This window comes from Pagrus major, chromosome 18 (genome assembly GCF_040436345.1).
Source record: "Pagrus major chromosome 18, Pma_NU_1.0".
In the NCBI taxonomy this organism is placed as follows: Eukaryota; Metazoa; Chordata; class Actinopteri; order Spariformes; family Sparidae; genus Pagrus; species Pagrus major.
In genome coordinates this window covers 36912098-36929682 of record NC_133232.1, presented here as the reverse complement: position 1 = coordinate 36929682, position 17585 = coordinate 36912098, and the positions used below count along the sequence as shown (strand labels likewise).

The following is a 17585-nucleotide window of genomic DNA, read 5'->3' as shown; positions in this document are numbered from 1 at the left end:
ATCTAAGTGTGTTAAAATCAATAATGAAGTAAAACCTTTATCGGCTGTCTGACTAAAGTCAAAAGATTCAAGTTTATAGAGAAAGTTGTTCTGTGAACAGTTTTAAAGCTTCAGGTTAATTAACTACAGCAGCTTCTGATCAACACATCAATTTCAGGATGGGTTGGCCCCGCCCACTCTCGCTTTAAGCCACGCCCACCCTGAGTACAGATATAGATAGCGGTAATTTAGTAGTTTAGTAGCTGTCATAATTAGTTTTTTTTATGCTAATTACTATCGGTATTGATTGATCGGCTTCATAAATCACGTTTTTGTTCCGGCCCCTTATTACAAAATTAAATTCTGATTCGGCTTTAAAAATGCTCCGTCTCATCCTGACTTGGTTTCGCTGTGCCGAAGAATTTGCTCAATAGAAGATTCACCATTTGGAAACCAGACTGGAAAAAAGGCCTGAGTGTCAACAGAAATGACAGCTGATACCAAGAAATTCTTTAATGAAGTTCATTTGTATTACAAATAGTCAAATGTTCTCCACCCATTGGCCCGTTTGTGCATTTCTTTTCTGAAAATAAGATGTAAGATCTCAATAACAGACAAAATGACTCGCTAAAATGGAGAGTATTTTGCAGTGATGTTTTTTTAATTCACTTTTAAGTCTCACAGCCCGTGGCAGGTCAGCCAAAAAGTTAATTTCAGACTCTGCACACCACACACACACACACACACACACACACACACACACACACACACAGGAGTGAGTGCATACTGTCAAGTCCTGAAAACAAGAGGGCGTATAGCTGTTTAATGTCAGAACAATCCGGTCTGGTGCTGTAGCTCAGAGTTCATGGTACAGGGAACATGGAATCCCTTTAGCTCGCCTGCTCGGCGCTGACAAGGTATCTGGCCTCAGATTCATTTAGACAGTCAGCAGAAGACCACTAAGAGTCAGCTAGCCATCTGGATCAGACGGTGGTGAAGCAGATATTCACTCGGGCTCACGGGGGGATTCTCTCCCCAAAGACAAAAGCAGATGAGCTCAGCTTTCAGAAGACCTCTGTGTCAGGTTTGGATTATCTCACCTGTGCAATTTGTGTTTCCTCTGCTTTTCTTGCTTCTCCCGTCTGTACCTCACTTATACTGCAAACTGCACTTTACTCTACAAAGATCTTATTCGTGTCCGCCTCGCATTTCCTGTAGAGAACATGAAGGCTTAAGAATCTGTCGACATCTTTAACATAAGAAGGGCCGGTGGGTTCTGGGGTCAAGGAAAAAGTCAAAATGCTGATAAGTAAAGAGGGTAAATATGACCATGAGGGACATTTTTCCCGTATGACTTCTCCAAACAACTGGTTGGTACAGTTTGAACCTGAGATAGTTTAATGTGAGACTTTAATAAACAGTAACAGTCCAGGAGGGGTTCAAAATATTTCAAGTCCGACTGAAACATCAGTCAGGTGCAGTGATGGGATGTAACTGAGTCCTGAAGTCCAGTTTTGAGTTGCTGTTATTTTTACTTCCACTTGACCACATTCTGGAGGCAAATGTGTATTTTTTACTCTATTACATATGGATGTAGGTACTAGTTACTTTGCAGATCGCATGCTGCATCACAGCCCGAGCAGCACATTTTAAATCAATTTATTTTATCAGCAATCCAAAAAACCTTTGATTTTAAACTGGAATAATTGGTCAACTTATAGAATACAGTATATTCATATATGTAAATATATACGTTTCTACAATGTACTTTTACTTGTGGTTTTGATATTTAAGTGCATCTATTACAAGAAAATAACATTTAACATCCGATACTTTACGACTTAAGTACTATTAATATGTGTGACTTTAATTTTAAACAAAGTAATATCTCAACACAATATCTATAATTTGTATGTAAAGTATGACTTTCGGTACTTTTCACAACACTGGTCAGGTGCCCAAGCTTGCTTTAACATTGGCTCTCTTATGTATGTATGTCTGTATGTATGTCTGTATGTCTGTATGTATGTCTGTATGTATGTCTGTATGTCTGTATGTATGTATGTCTGTATGTCTGTATGTATGTATGTCTGTATGTCTGTATGTCTGTATGTATGTATGTCTGTATGTCTGTATGTCTGTATGTCTGTATGTATGTATGTCTGTATGTATGTATGTATGTATGTCTGTATGTCTGTATGTCTGTATGTATGTCTGTATGTCTGTATGTATGTATGTATGTATGTCTGTATGTCTGTATGTATGTATGTATGTATGTATGTCTGTATGTCTGTATGTATGTCTGTATGTCTGTATGTATGTATGTATGTATGTATGTATGTCTGTATGTATGTATGTCTGTATGTATGTATGTCTGTATGTCTGTATGTCTGTATGTATGTCTGTATGTCTGTATGTCTGTATGTATGTATGTCTGTATGTCTGTATGTATGTATGTCTGTCTGTATGTCTGTATGTATGTCTGTATGTCTGTATGTCTGTATGTATGTCTGTATGTATGTATGTCTGTATGTCTGTATGTCTGTATGTATGTCTGTATGTATGTATGTCTGTATGTCTGTATGTCTGTATGTATGTCTGTATGTCTGTATGTCTGTATGTATGTCTGTATGTCTGTATGTCTGTATGTATGTATGTCTGTATGTATGTCTGTATGTCTGTATGTCTGTATGTATGTCTGTATGTCTGTATGTATGTATGTATGTATGTATGTATGTCTGTATGTCTGTATGTATGTATGTATGTATGTCTGTATGTATGTATGTCTGTATGTATGTATGTCTGTATGTCTGTATGTCTGTATGTATGTCTGTATGTATGTATGTCTGTATGTCTGTATGTCTGTATGTATGTATGTCTGTATGTCTGTATGTCTGTATGTATGTCTGTATGTATGTATGTCTGTATGTATGTATGTCTGTATGTATGTACGTATGTACGTATGTATGTATGTATGTATGTATGTATGTATGTATGTATGTATGTATGTATGTCTGTATGTATGTATGTATGTATGTCTGTATGTCTGTATGTATGTATGTATGTCTGTATGTATGTATGTATGTATGTATGTATGTATGTCTGTATGTATGTATGTATGTATGTACGTATGTACGTATGTACGTATGTATGTATGTATGTCTGTATGTATGTATGTATGTATGTATGTATGTCTGTATGTATGTACGTATGTACGTATGTATGTATGTATGTCTGTATGTCTGTATGTATGTATGTATGTATGTCTGTATGTATGTATGTATGTATGTATGTCTGTATGTCTGTATGTATGTATGTATGTATGTATGTCTGTATGTCTGTATGTATGTATGTATGTATGTATGTATGTATGTCTGTATGTCTGTATGTCTGTATGTATGTCTGTATGTATGTATGTCTGTATGTATGTATGTCTGTATGTATGTACGTATGTATGTATGTATGTATGTATGTCTGTATGTATGTCTGTATGTATGTATGTATGTATGTATGTATGTCTGTATGTATGTATGTATGTCTGTATGTATGTATGTACGTATGTCTGTATGTATGTATGTATGTCTGTATGTATGTATGTCTGTATGTATGTATGTATGTATGTATGTATGTCTGTATGTATCTGGGCTGTGAAGTGATCCTTTCCTCGTGCACTTCATTTGAAAGTAACTGCAGGGCTTCAGATTTGGTCCCCAACTCACTGACATTGGACGGACATTATGGGACGACCTCTTAACAGCCGGAGGACTGATCACAGTGACCGGTTCCAGTCCTCACAGCTGGTCATTGTTTCAAGACAGACTAGAAAAACTGTGAACCTGTACTTTAAGAAATTCAAAGAATTATTTTGTTTTCTGTGGAAAAAGGAATATAACTTCTGTCGTACAGGATAATAAAGTACATATGATTTACTTGCCCAAAAAGTGGCTGTAAAATGTTGTATTGTATGATGTATTTCTTGAGTCTTGGGAAAATTAAGTTTACACATTCAACATCGTGTCTGTGCGACCAGCTGAATGACAGACATACAGAAACTTTTTGCCTTCTTCCATCATCGCTTTGTGTGTTGAGCTTTCTTCTTTCTGTTTTGTTTTGAAGTTGGCATGTTTTTCTGCATGCTGACTGGTTGGATACTAGATTTTATCCATCTGTTTTTTCTATCTTGCTACTTTCATTTTCTTCTTTTTGGAAAATAAACATGTACAATAGATACTAACTACAAACACGGCTGTTTAATGCTTTGTTGTTTTTGGCTGCCACTGTTTGTGCAAAATAAAAAATGGAAATAATGTTTCCACCAACAAAACCAGTGTATTTAGTGTTAAAATTTCCTTCAGAAATCAGGGATTTAAAATGTAAACAAACTTTAAAATAATACAACATTTTATAGTTCATGCAGAAATAATAAAAACATTTCCATTTTGACAGTGAGGACACCAGTTGTAGCTCGATAACACTGAGACAAAATGATCCGCGGAGGGAAAAAAAGAATCAAAGGGTGTAAATGGATTTGATCTTTAACCAGTTAAACACCTCGCTCGGTCCATTATCATAGCTTTTGATCAATTATTCATGGTGGGAGAAGCTCAGCGGGTCAGGTGTTACCTTTGTAAACATTGGCTTCCCGTGCTGGGTGACCATGGTGCACTGATCACAGTCCAGGGTGATGCAGGAGTTGTGGAAGGACTCCTTGGAGTGTTTGAGGATGTAGTGGAGCTCGGTGACCCCTCCCTCGAACACTGTGCTGAAATAACGGGGGATCAACGTCCGGCCGATCGCTGCAGGGAGACAGAGGAGAGGACAGTGCTGCTAAATATAGAAGGAGACGAGACGTGAAAGGATTCAGAGAGAAGACAGCGGGCTTAGAAAAGTGAGAAGTGGGTGACATTATTACATACTGGCACTAACTCAGTATCACTAATAGACTGCAATGATGATGATACCACTAGTATCAGGCCTATTACTACTACTACTGCAGTAGTTACTGTACAATTTTAAGGCTACTGCTGGTATCATTGGATATAACTACAGGCTACTTTTGCTACCATCATCATGATTACTACACAAGTATTATATTTCACTTTTTATTTTTTATTCCCAACTTTCAGCTGCTGCACTATTTTATGTCTCAGATTCTGATTAGATTTTGTTCCACTTGTGTGACTGAGTGAAGTTTCAATGATTCACTGTAATTGCTGTGAGCAACAATAAAAGACCTTGACCCTGAACTTGATGCACAAACATGAGTCTGCTATCAACCTTCTGCTCTAACTTCAATTAAAGAAGGTAAAAAAAACATATGTCAAACTATTCCTTAAATGTCAAAAACCCTTCAATCTACAAAACCCTTGTTATTGAACAAAAGAAACTTCTTTACAAAATTTCTTCCAAGCAAATGTTCATCATCATCTAAACGCAATCAGCCACACAGAACCTGAAAACTGATTTTTACTGTATGATCAAGAATAAATAAAGAAGAGTATGTAGTGGGACATGGCGATATTCAATATTCTGTGCGATGAACACATTGTGTTGAGGTTCAATACTCAACTCTACTAACACTGTACCACTGCTGCTGCTGCTGCTGCTGCTGCTACTAACAGTAATAATCATTTTTACTTTATAACATTGTCATGTGTTACTGTAGATGACAGATATCATATCATAAACTGGACATTCATCAAGCATGTAAACTAAAATATTAAATTCAAGATAATTAAAATCAACGATTTAAGAGAACACAATCCAAAATGAATGCATTGATATCCAGTTTATGTGCTCAGAAAAGCATAATAGCAGAGAAACGGCTTGATAAGGACATCTGCTGTAGATTCATTAATCAAGATAAACATTTTTTTTTGGCTGTCAAATTCTCCTTGGAGGAAGAAAAACCGATCAGATGTTCAAATGAATGAAATTGATTAAATATTTGAGAGCAAAGATGTTCTGCTTTTCCTGTCTGACCCCTTTTCTGTCATAAAAAATCATTCTATGAACACGAGAAGGATTGTTCAGTCGGCTGTCTATTGATTTGACTTTAACTCCTGAACTCATTACAGCTGCTTGTTTATAATACTTTCTTTTACCCTGTAGGTTTGTCTTCAAGAATATCTACTAAATCCCTAATTTATGTACACAAAATGTCCATTCATATTCCTCCCTTATCCAGTCTAATTAAAAGCTGAAAAGCCTTCTAATGGGAATAAACAATAAGTGCATAACAATAATCCCACACAAATCATTTATAATATTTCTGGCAGTGCTGTAGTAATCATGAGGAATCTGAATCAACTACACATTCTCTATCACGCAGCAGCCGCCCTGCTGATTTGTTGTCAATTCATGAATCAAGACTCTCAGTGCAGTGTAACTACTGGATTGCCTTACAACCTGTTGTCCAGCGAACACTGGGCAGCCTTCAGGAAACCTGTTCGCCATCCAAGAAATACTCAAACCCTTTATTCTTCGATTGAGTCTGATTTTCCGCTGATACAGGTGTCAAATAAATCTTCGGGTGCGGAGAGCTACATTCAACTCTTTCCAGCACATCGGAAGATTAAAGGTTTCTTCAAACAACCGACGATATCATGAATTTGGACCTCTCAGTCCACTTCTTACAAGATGACGCCTCATATTATCCACTTTCTTTTGAATATTCCACATACGAGCGAGGCTGCACGGGGAAGAGGGAGAGTGTCTTCACATATTTTTCAGAATAATATGATTCTATGACTAAGTTTAGTATTAAACTGAATTATTAAGATGGACAACTTTTGCAGTGCAAACTTTCTGCAGAAGCCTAAAGAGACAATGAACAGGCTGCATGATGAAAACTGTAGGAGGAGTCAGGGAGGGAGAGAATGTGTTCAGTGTTTTATAGCCCTCGGGCTTCGTCTGGTTTCTATCTCCTCTGTGTTAGCTGGCTTCAAGGAGAAGAATGGATGATACAGAGAGAGAGAGAGGCTTACACTTCCCATTACATTATGGATGCACTCTGATGGCATGCAAGATTCCTGAATACTTATTTTATACCATAAAATCAAGTCCTGAAACTGCTTTCCTTCCTATCTTTAACTCATATGGTACACGTTCATTTTGATGATAGCCTACTGTTGCTAATTAGGCAAAAGTAAAAATGAAATTTCACACAGGAGCTTCCTCATTAAGGGTTTTGAAACCATCTTCAACAAAATAAAACACTGTCTTTAACAGCCACACCCTCGCACCTAAACTTCAGCTCTGCAGCTTAAGAGTTCTTTTGTCTCAGAGCTTCTCTTCTTCTGCAACATCGGTGAAAATCCCACCCTACCACCCCACTGAGAACCTGAAATCCTGCTACATACACCCTCTATCCACCAGACCAGGGTGCAGGAGGTCCAACTCCTTTATATAGTAGAGCTCCATCCATCATTAGAGTTGAAGGATATTAACAAAAATCAACTTAAGACAACGGCCATGAAACCAGAACACAAAATCTTGTCACTTTTTTAAAGAAAGGTAAGAACTGCAACTGATGATTAGTTTTAGTATCAATTCATCTGTGGAGTATTTTAATCTTTGAATGTCAGAAAATGATGAAAAATCCTGCTACTCTTTCCCAGAGTCTAAGGTTACTTGTTCAAATGTTTTGTTCTGCCCTCCCATTAGTCAAATCCACAAAGATATAAAATTTGCTATCATTGAAGTCGGAGAAAACTATCTAAAATTCACATTTGAGACGCTGAATCAACTGAATTCTGTTGTGATTCTGCTGGAAATATGAACCAAAATGATCAAACAACTATAAAAATGTACCATTTTTCTGTGGATGGACCAGCCAGTAATCATCTAACTGTTTCAACCTCACAGAAGAGTGTGGTTATAGTAAATACTTCATTACACGACTTGTTAAGATGGATCTTTAGCAGTGTGGGCGCAGCTTTATTTCAAAATAATGTGAGGTGAAAGTATAAAATGAGATGTTAATGCTCAGGAGTTACTCAGAATATAAAGCAAGATACTCTTCAATGTACAACTTAATATGTAAATCAGGGATTCTGCACAGCAGCAACAGAGAGCAGCTGCGTCAAACAGCTTCACTTGGGACAAAAATTGCAGCCTCTTCTGAAAACTGCAGAGCTCAATATTGCAGTTCCTGTTACTTGTTGAGCAGCTGTGCACACGCAATTTGCAGAACAACCCATACCATCTACAACACCACATCTGAGCAGCACATTCCTCCTTAAAGAGCCTGTTTCTTTCCCTCGCCTTTATTTTCCAGCTATAGGGTTTCTGCTGAACACAGATACTCATTTTCAGCACAGCTCTGCTTCACACTCCTGCACACACACATGGCTGAGAGCTGCACTGCGACCACAGGCTTCATCCAAACATCACTGGGCAGTTCCACTTGAGCAACTTGACTTGCTCAAGGGCAGCGCAAGCAGTTACTGGAGGGCAAAGTCCTACACATTCACTCAGATGCAAAGGGGATCTGAACAAGCAACTGTTTGGTACTTAACTGATATCTGCAGCACTGGCTGCAAACTTCTGTCTCCTCTTTTAAATATGCATCAGATGCCATCTGATTTCTTTTTAATCTATTTGGATTTCACTTAAATCTTACGCAATCTCGTGGCTCATCTCTCATGGGATTACAAGACACCTTAGCAAAACACTGATAGTGTTTACAGTGCCCCAATGTTCCTTGTACATAGAGACACCTATAAGATCTACTGATCACACAGTAACGGACAGCTCTGTGTTTAAGACATGTAGCTGCGTTGGTGGGACAGGTAGGAGGTTTAATGTCACAGTAAAATATGATCCAGCAGGTTCAGTGTGAATAAGAGATCCTTGAGTTTAATGCAACAAAATGTAACTTCCTGGAGAAAGACAGCTGATTGTCTCATCTCCAGATTGTCAAACACTGACGCTTTATAATTTCATTACGGCATCTTTGAGCCATCTTTGAGCTGGGCGACCCGTGTTTCTTTTGTTGCGGTTGCCTCTGTGTTGGCATCCGTCTGCGTCATCGGAACAGCCTCATTAAAATAAATGAGGGCTGTGGGTTTTTTATGTAGGGTTAATGTCACTCTGAAAAATGCCTAAATCCATGATTCCAAGCCAGCGGTACTCGTGGGAGCTCTTCTGCAGTTTCCAGGGGGAACATGTGATGTGGAGGAGCCTGGTTCATTTGAAAAAATGATTTAAAAATATATTATGTATCCAAAAAAAAAATAATTCCATATATGTGTGTTCAGAGGGATGAACAGGATGTATTGAGGCTGATATTTATCACATTTTTTTGTAACAACAACCAAACCAGCGTCAGGTCACACACCTTTACACCACATGCTGTGATTGAGAGTGTGATAACGAGATACCATGTGAGCAGAGACGTTCGGATGATAACTGAAGTCAGTGGTTCTCAAACTGGACTCCTTCCCGCTGGAGGACCACTACAGGACGGGGCGTGGACGATGAGGGAAAAATACTGAGTGAAACTAAGCTGGATGAATATGATTTATGCAGTGAAAATAAACAAGAGCCTGCTGACGACATCATGTTGACCTTTATTTCATGAAATTTCATATTGGATCTGTTTTTGTCAATTGCTTCTAGAGCTGCAACAATTAGACAAGATTAGTCGATCGAAACAGAATTATGCACCTATTAAACACATAATTACTATTCTGATAACTGATTGATCATTTCAGTCATATTTCAAACAAGGTTCCAGCTTCTTACATGTGAGGATTCACTGCTTTTCTTTGTCATTTATGACGGTAAATGAAGAGTCTGGGTTTTGGACTGTTGGTTGGACAGAAGAAGCAATTTATTAAAATGTTTGAAGTGTTATAGACTGTTATAGATAATTGTTGAATGATTGGCTGATTGGCTGATTAATTGGTGAGTTGCTTTACCTTTTTTGGCTTCTGACGTTTGACATGTCGGATAAACATTGAGAAATATTGGCTTAAAGTAGCTAAAATTAATAAATGACTGAAACGTCCAGTTCCTGCCTCTCTGAGAGGAAGTGCTACAAATGCAAATTTGACCGAGCCTCCTGGAAAAAAGAATAGACCGAGCCAAAACATCTGCTGTTCCAGGGTGACTGTATCCATTTTTATACAATTAAAAGTGTTAAATAACATCCAGTTTAAAAACACATTTGGATAATGAGGTGTCGATGAACGAGTGCTTGAGCCCATTTGACAGGGCAGCAGGTAAAAATGGTTGAGAAACCCTGTTAGCGACCCTTTAAACACCGCGGGTACACTTGCTTTTTTCTTTGTTTTCTTTTCTTTGTAACATCATTGGTTCAAGTTGGATGAACCTTCTAATCCCACTAAGTGTCAGTGACCCGGTCTACCCGACGAGCTACGCCGCACTGTTAAATAACAGCAAAAACAAAACAACCATAAATCCTGACTTTGGGATTATGAAGGCGAGCACGTTGGGATTTCCTTTAGCCTCTCGCTCCTCGCCTGGTGGAACAAGTCTCTCTGTTCCTCTACGTTTTGCTGCCCGTCAAATCTCTATCATTAGAACACTGCGGGAAAAAAAAAAAAATCGGGACGGCCACATTATCCAGCAGCACATGGCCTCTGATTTCAAGCAGAAATAATCCATCTTAGAGTCAACACTCTGCTGGCTAGAATTATGCTCGCTCTCCCCTTCCCCCGGGGTGGGTGGGTGGTCAGGAGGAGGTATGTGAGTGGAGGAGGCGGAGGGGGGAGAGAAGCCTGGGAATAAAACTTCATTTAGAAGTGAAATGTCCCCAAAGACAGTGGCTCGAGAGGCTCTTGAGGTCAGACCTGGATGGTAGAGTCTGAATCGAGAGAGAGGGAGGGAGGGAGAGAGGGAGATGAAGATGATGTTGGGTGAGGGTGTGGGGGATATGGAAGGGGGGAGGCAACGGGGATAGGGGGGAGGGGGGTGTACCCGTGACTGGCATGTTTTTCAAATTCGATAAAGTCAGGCATGACTAAATAACACATAAAATGTTTGCCGTCGTGAGCAGTGGCTGAGGGAGGGAGGGAGGGAGGGAGGGAGGGCGAGCTGCAGGGTCCACTCGGCGTGGATGACTGTGTAAATGATGCTCTCTCTCCCTCTCCTCTCTCTCCTCTCTCTCTCTCTCTCCCTCTCCTCTCTCTCTCTCCCTCTCCTCTGTCTCTCTCTCTCTCCCTCTCCTCTCTCTCTCTCCCTCTCCTCTCCCTCTCTCCCTCCTCTCTCTCCCTCTCCTCTCTCTCTCTGTATCTCTCTCTCTCCCTCTCCTCTCTCTCTCTCCCTCTCCTCTCTCTCTCTCTGTATCTCCCTCCCTCCCTCGCTCAGCCTCCACCACGGTTGAAAAACAAAGTACGTCTAGGAGTGGAGCTGACTGCTAATGCGGAGGAGCTCTGAGGAGACGAGGGGGAGGAAAGGAGGGTAGAGGGGGAGGAGGAGGTATATGGTGGTGGTGGTGGTGGTGGTGGTGGTGGGGGGTAGAGGGATTGGGACAGAAAAAATGAGCAAGGGATGAAAGAGAGAGAGAAACAGAGAGAGAGAGAGAGAGAGAGGGAGGGAAGATGAAAAAATAAGGGCTTGTCAATGAGGGAGAGAAGGCTCACTGAGGGGTAATGGGAGGGTGAGACAGCACGGAAGGGTGAGACAGCCGGAGAGAGAGAGAGGGAGACAGGGGAAAGGAGGGGGGGAGCTCAGGTGATACGCAGATCTGCTTCTTGCCCACCTCACCAAGCCGTGCAGGAGTTCTGGTTGTGTCTTCTCAACCAAAACTGTCCTAATAAAACCCAGTGTGCATAACCCAGGGTGACAGAGTGATAGATAAGCATGTAATGGTAGCCATGCTAGCAAGTTTTGGATCATTTCAAGCGCAGTAGTCTTGTCTTTGCTCTTCAAATGTTTTCTCGGCTCCCTCACTCAGTATTTACACTGTAGGCAGACACTGTAGGTGAGTTCTTGTAAGTGAGGCGGCCTCGTTGTTTTGCCCAAGGGCATGTGTAAAGGACATGTGACTGAACGATGATTAAACCATTGATATGTCAGGAACAGGCGTTAATCACTGACTGTAAAAAATAGGGAGGGAGCTTTCCAGTCAGGGACGACGCCACTGACTTAAGAAGTAAGTCAGATTGTATGTAAGCTCATGAGAAAACGACCCGACCTCTGTAAAAAAAATCCCTAATGAGTTTATGGTCAAAATTGTTAATTTTTCAAATTATGGTCCAATTTACAGTAAAACAGACGATAAAGCAGGGTTTGCTTTAGGGCGTGGCTACCTTGTGATTGACAAGTCTCAGTCAGATCCAATCAGGATGTCCTCCCCAGCCCCACCCTCTCTTCCATATATGGTCACTTCTGGCGTCAACAAACCAAGATGGCGATGGCCGTGATGCCAAACTGAAGGCTTCAAACAGCAGGTTTACACTTGGTTTTAATCTGCCGTATTTGCGTCCACTTCTCTCTTGTTAACTGTCCACTGTCCACTGTCTACTGTCCACAGCGTTCAGAAATTAACAGGAAAAATAATCATTAGATTAATCTACAATGAAAATAACTGTTAGCTGCAGCCATACAAGAGTCCAGGTGATGTGTGTACTGCTTCATCCAGACATCAGTCTAAAAATAATCAAAGTTAATTGAGATGCACGGGTACCTGCTTCTCATGTCTGATACCGATAAGATAACTGATAATTTCACACTTTTGTATTTCAATTAAGAAGCTGATAAGCTGCAGTTTATACACGACTGAGGGTAAGACAGGCTAAGATGAAGTAAACAAAGATGTCACTACGTAAGTGCAGCAGTTTTAAGTCTTCTCCTTATGTTTTACTGAAGGATCAGACTGCAACTTAAAGTGCATATCGCCACCGACTGTGCTGGGCCATGTAGATGCTGCACTTGTTAAGTCAATGAAAGTAATTTGGCTCTCTATCGGCTATAATTTCCTTATAGCCCCAAAATAGCTGATAATACAAATTTCCAGTTTGGTATTCAGCTTAGAATGATATAAATGATATAAAAGCATTTGAGATGCTGGAACTCAAAAGCTTTTTAGATGTTGAATAATTTTCTTTTGACCAGGGCACTAACGAACGATTATTTTCATTATCCATTAATTTGACCATTATTTTCTCAAGTGATCGATCAATAATTTGGTCGATAAAATATCAATCCCAGTTTCTTTAAGTTCAAGATTATATATTAATTATCTTGTTTTGAGAGTCTAAATCCCAAAGATTCAGTTTTACATGATGACATTTACATATTTAAGAGGCTAAAAACAGCATTTTTCCATTATTTCTGCATGAAAAATAAACAATCAATTATTTTTCTGTTGATCAACAAATTGATTAGTCGACTAATCATCGCAGCTCTGCTTTCAGCCAACTAAGAAATCCAAAGAAAAAGTACACACTTACATAACCAGTGGGAGAAGAAAGTTTCAACTCCACGTGAAAGTATTACCACAGAAAAGTCAAATGAAGTGAACGCTGAAGATGTACTCAGTGCCGACAGAAGGAGAACTCCACAGTGACACAATCATTCACCACACTGCCAGAAAGAAGGAGCCTCATCAGCCCCATGTTGCAGCCCCGCGTTGAAACTGCTATCATTTATCTTTTAATAGGCAGCCAGATTACACACTCACCAACAGCGCAAAAGACAAACACACTTCAGACAAATAACTGCAGAATGACCAAAAAACGTGCATGGAGTCCAGACGAGATGAAAAATACTTGTTGGCAATCTTATTTATTCTTCCTTTCTCTCTCTTTCTCTCTTTTTGACGTTTTCTTTTTCCTGCACCGTGCTGATTGGCCCGTCTTCAAACGCAGGGCACTCCAGAGATACAGATTAGCTGGCACTTGTTTGGGCGAACACAACAAGCAGCATATGCCTCTCAAGTAACGTGTACCCAAACATGCAATTTACAAATAATTAACGTGGTGTTAATTAGTCACATTAATTCATGCCACTTTGTTGGGATCGTTTCCCCCCGTCGGTCCCCAGGACTCCTGCCAGCAACGACAGCCAGCGAGACGGCAAGAGCGATTTTTCTGCTCCGAAGCGAGAGCAGGGCGTCAGAAGAAAGAAGGGTCGGTGCTGGCTGCTATATACACAGTGACACACACACACACACACACACACATAGAACAGGCAACTACACACACTCAAAAAGACATTCAACCACATATGCAAATAGTTAATAGTCATATGAACACATGCACACACCCACACATCAAACCACAACCACAATGTGTGCAGATGTGTGTGAGCACGTTTGAGATAAGCACAGAAAACTTTATTCCATCATATTCTCAACAAATCCGTTCAAAAGACCAAATCCGACACTGCGTCAGTCCGTCTCTCAATACTTTCGACTTCCCTCCCGTCAGCCCCGAGCACATTCACTCCTACTCATGACACACAGTCAATCTTTAAAAATCTTTAAAATCAGGTCGCTTATATATAGTTTTTTTTTTCCCTAAGAAAGCAAATCATTTTCCTAAACAGTTTGGCAGACAGGAGGAGTACAGGTGCATGTTTTCACTGTCTTAATATAAACTACAGTTCACGAGTTCATCGAGTTCAGGAACACGTCACCCAGTGAAACAGTGACTGATTTGTTTTAATAGTTTGTGAACAACTGAGCTACATGGATAGAAGATGAATCTCACTCTGGTTACACAGACGATAAGTTAAGTTAGTGAAATACAGTTATTGTTGGTTGTGCTGTTTTAAAGCCTTTATCGGACGAATACCTGTGACGAGCTGATACTGTCGCTAATATTTAATGACTGTAAGAAAAATAGAGAATGTCATCAAACTTTTCTGAAAAAATATTTCTAAAACGATAGAGTTGGGTGTTGAATAGAATTATTTGACATTATAAGCATGAGGATACCTGAGCTGCCTCTGTGTACATACAGGGCTTCAGACTAACCGTTGATGATGGTTGCACTAGTGGACCTAAGTGCTCAGGTGCACCAGAACATAATTATGGGCATCCAATAATACATTTTAACTTCTTAACAATTATGGTGACAAAAATGGCGATAACCTCAATTGTTTAAAAAATAACTTTCAGGCGCTCTGGATCGACCAATGAAAATGCGTAGCCCGCTGGAGCCCTGATGGATACTTTCCAAAAACATGTTTTACTTTAACAATGTGAGTCACACAAGAACTTTGCTTAAATAAAATTAGATTAGATTAAACTTGATCAGGAAATCAGGAATTAATCTATAAAATAATGAATGATAAAATACAAGATTTCTACTTCTGATGATGCTCAATATAAAATGCATTGAAGGATTTCAGTGTAACATTGTCACTGAGGTTAGAAACCCAGCTCAAGTCTCTGTATGTATGGAAGCACTTGAGAAACATGGACTCAAGGGCAGTTTGTGTACATGGTTGTATTTCTATCTGTTTAACATTACATGCATGTGCTGTGTGGATGTTTGTTTAAGCACCATGTGTATGAAGGACTTTTATATGTGTATACTGTATATGTACGTTCTCCAGTGATTCTCAGTGTGTGTGTGTGTGTGTGTGTATCCTATACATACTATATGTCTTGTGTTTCTTATCTGTCTGTCAATTGACATTCATAGTGCACAGGAGAGCAGCAGAGCTACATGTTGTGAGTTGGCTGAATCTGTGTTGTCCATTCTGACACCATCACACACACACACACACACACACACACACACACACACAGCATATACAGTACATGTGCAGTAATGATGCACCTAGGGAGTACAGAGGCAGCTAGGTAAACAATATGCACGCCCACCTGCATGAACAAAAGTAAATTCATGTAAACATGCAGAGACGCGCGAGGGAAGAAGTGAACAGTGTCATCGCCTCTTCCTTCCCTCCTGAGTAAACAAACCCTTCATTAATATTTCTAAAGTTTTTAATGGAACGTCTTTTATTTAAACAGCACCTGTGAATGACGTAGTGCATCTGAAAGTCTTGCTTTTGTATTTTCTTTGAAATAGCTTGTTTATGATATATTCATTAGGGCAGGGCAACATATTGATGATATGAAACTATGTATTGTGTTAGATTTTGCATATCGTTGTATTGTGATATGACATAAATGTTGTCTTCTCCTGGTTTAAAGGCTGTATTACAGTAAAGTGATGTCATTTTCTGAACTTATCAGACTGTTCTACTTGCCTTTACCCACTTAGTCATTAAATCCATATTACTGATGATTATTGATCAAAAATCTCATCGTGTAAGTACCAACAGTCATCCATACAATATTGCCGTAATATCGATCCGGGTTTTACACAATGTTATTGTATTATATCTTAAGGCTGTAGCCCTTATATTAATTCATAGATAAATATGATTTAAGATGAATTGTTTTCCACCAAAAAAGCAAAAAATAATAGATAATTTACAGGGAGAGAGGTTCAGGTTACTCTGTGGCTTCCTGGATTAGTCCTCACTCAATATCAAATACAGATTTTATTTTCCCTATTTTAAATATGTATTTCTTGTAGCAGTGGGTAATGTGAATAAAATAACAGTGTGCTAAAGGCTAAATTTCAGGCACACTGGTGCAACCCCGGAGCCCTGATGTATACTTTATAAAAGCATGTTCTGCTACAACAATGTGAGTCAAACTTCTCAATTGTTAAATGTGGTTAAAACAGAAGCAATCATACAAGGACTCTGCTCAAATAAAATCAGATTAAATTAAACTTAATTGTCATTGCAACAGAGTGCAAGTACCGAGGCAGCAATCTCACCACAAGTGCAAAAAGAGCAGTAAAGTACAGAGTAATGTACGTATGTATAGAGATCAGATATATATGAGGTATAATATGAAAACACTGAGATATACGCAGCATGTGAAGGAGTTACATCAGGCGACAGTAGGGGGCATATACACAAGACAACAAGAGACGATATTAGGTCATATTTAAGCCATCTTTTATGATTATTTCTATCGCCATGTGACTTGTCCAAGAGCCCTCAAGCAAGGCACTTAATTCCCACCAGCTCACCTGCTGTATGCATTGAGGGCAGACATGAGCTTCACGCTAAATGCCTCAAACACATTCACTCTAAAATGCTTCAAACCAGCATTGAAGGTCTATATATGAGACAGGAAAGAGCAAATACTGTATAGTTCTCCAGCTCCAGAGTTTCATGCACCAATCACTGACTATCAATCCCATTTTTCATGAAGTTGAGAGTAAGAGGCTGGAACCATGACTGGAGGAAATAGTCACAGCTGTAAAAGAGAGTGTGGCAGGCTGTCACAAAACACTCTGCATGTGGCAGCAAACACAAGAGGAGTTCCACTCTAAAAGAAAGTCATTACCGGGAAGTCATTACTTAAAGTTCATCATCCAATATCTGTAAAATATAGACAATCTACTGTGTTGAAGGGTAATCATTTTGTGAACCACAGATTAAAGCTACTTCTATCCTTTGAAAAGTACCGTCATTTGTGTCCAATTTGGTGCTATTAATCATTTCTGCAAGAAAAAGGTGCCGTCGTCTGTTTTTTTCTAAATGGCATTATCTCAATAAGGAATGAGACTAGTCAAATCAAGAACGCCCGGACTTGTCAGCAC

At 39.5% G+C, this 17585-nt stretch overlaps 1 protein-coding gene across 4 annotated transcripts in view; it reads right to left on the bottom strand.

Moving 5' to 3' along the window:
- The window catches only part of ldb2a (LIM domain binding 2a), a 112988-nt gene that overhangs the window by 40796 nt on the left and 54607 nt on the right, over positions 1-17585 (bottom strand). For all 4 annotated transcript variants that reach the window (XM_073487316.1, XM_073487317.1, XM_073487314.1 and 1 more), the window contains exon 3: positions 4603-4775. In XM_073487316.1, coding sequence (XP_073343417.1) covers positions 4603-4775 — 173 coding nt within the window. The remainder of the gene's footprint in view (positions 1-4602; positions 4776-17585) is intronic.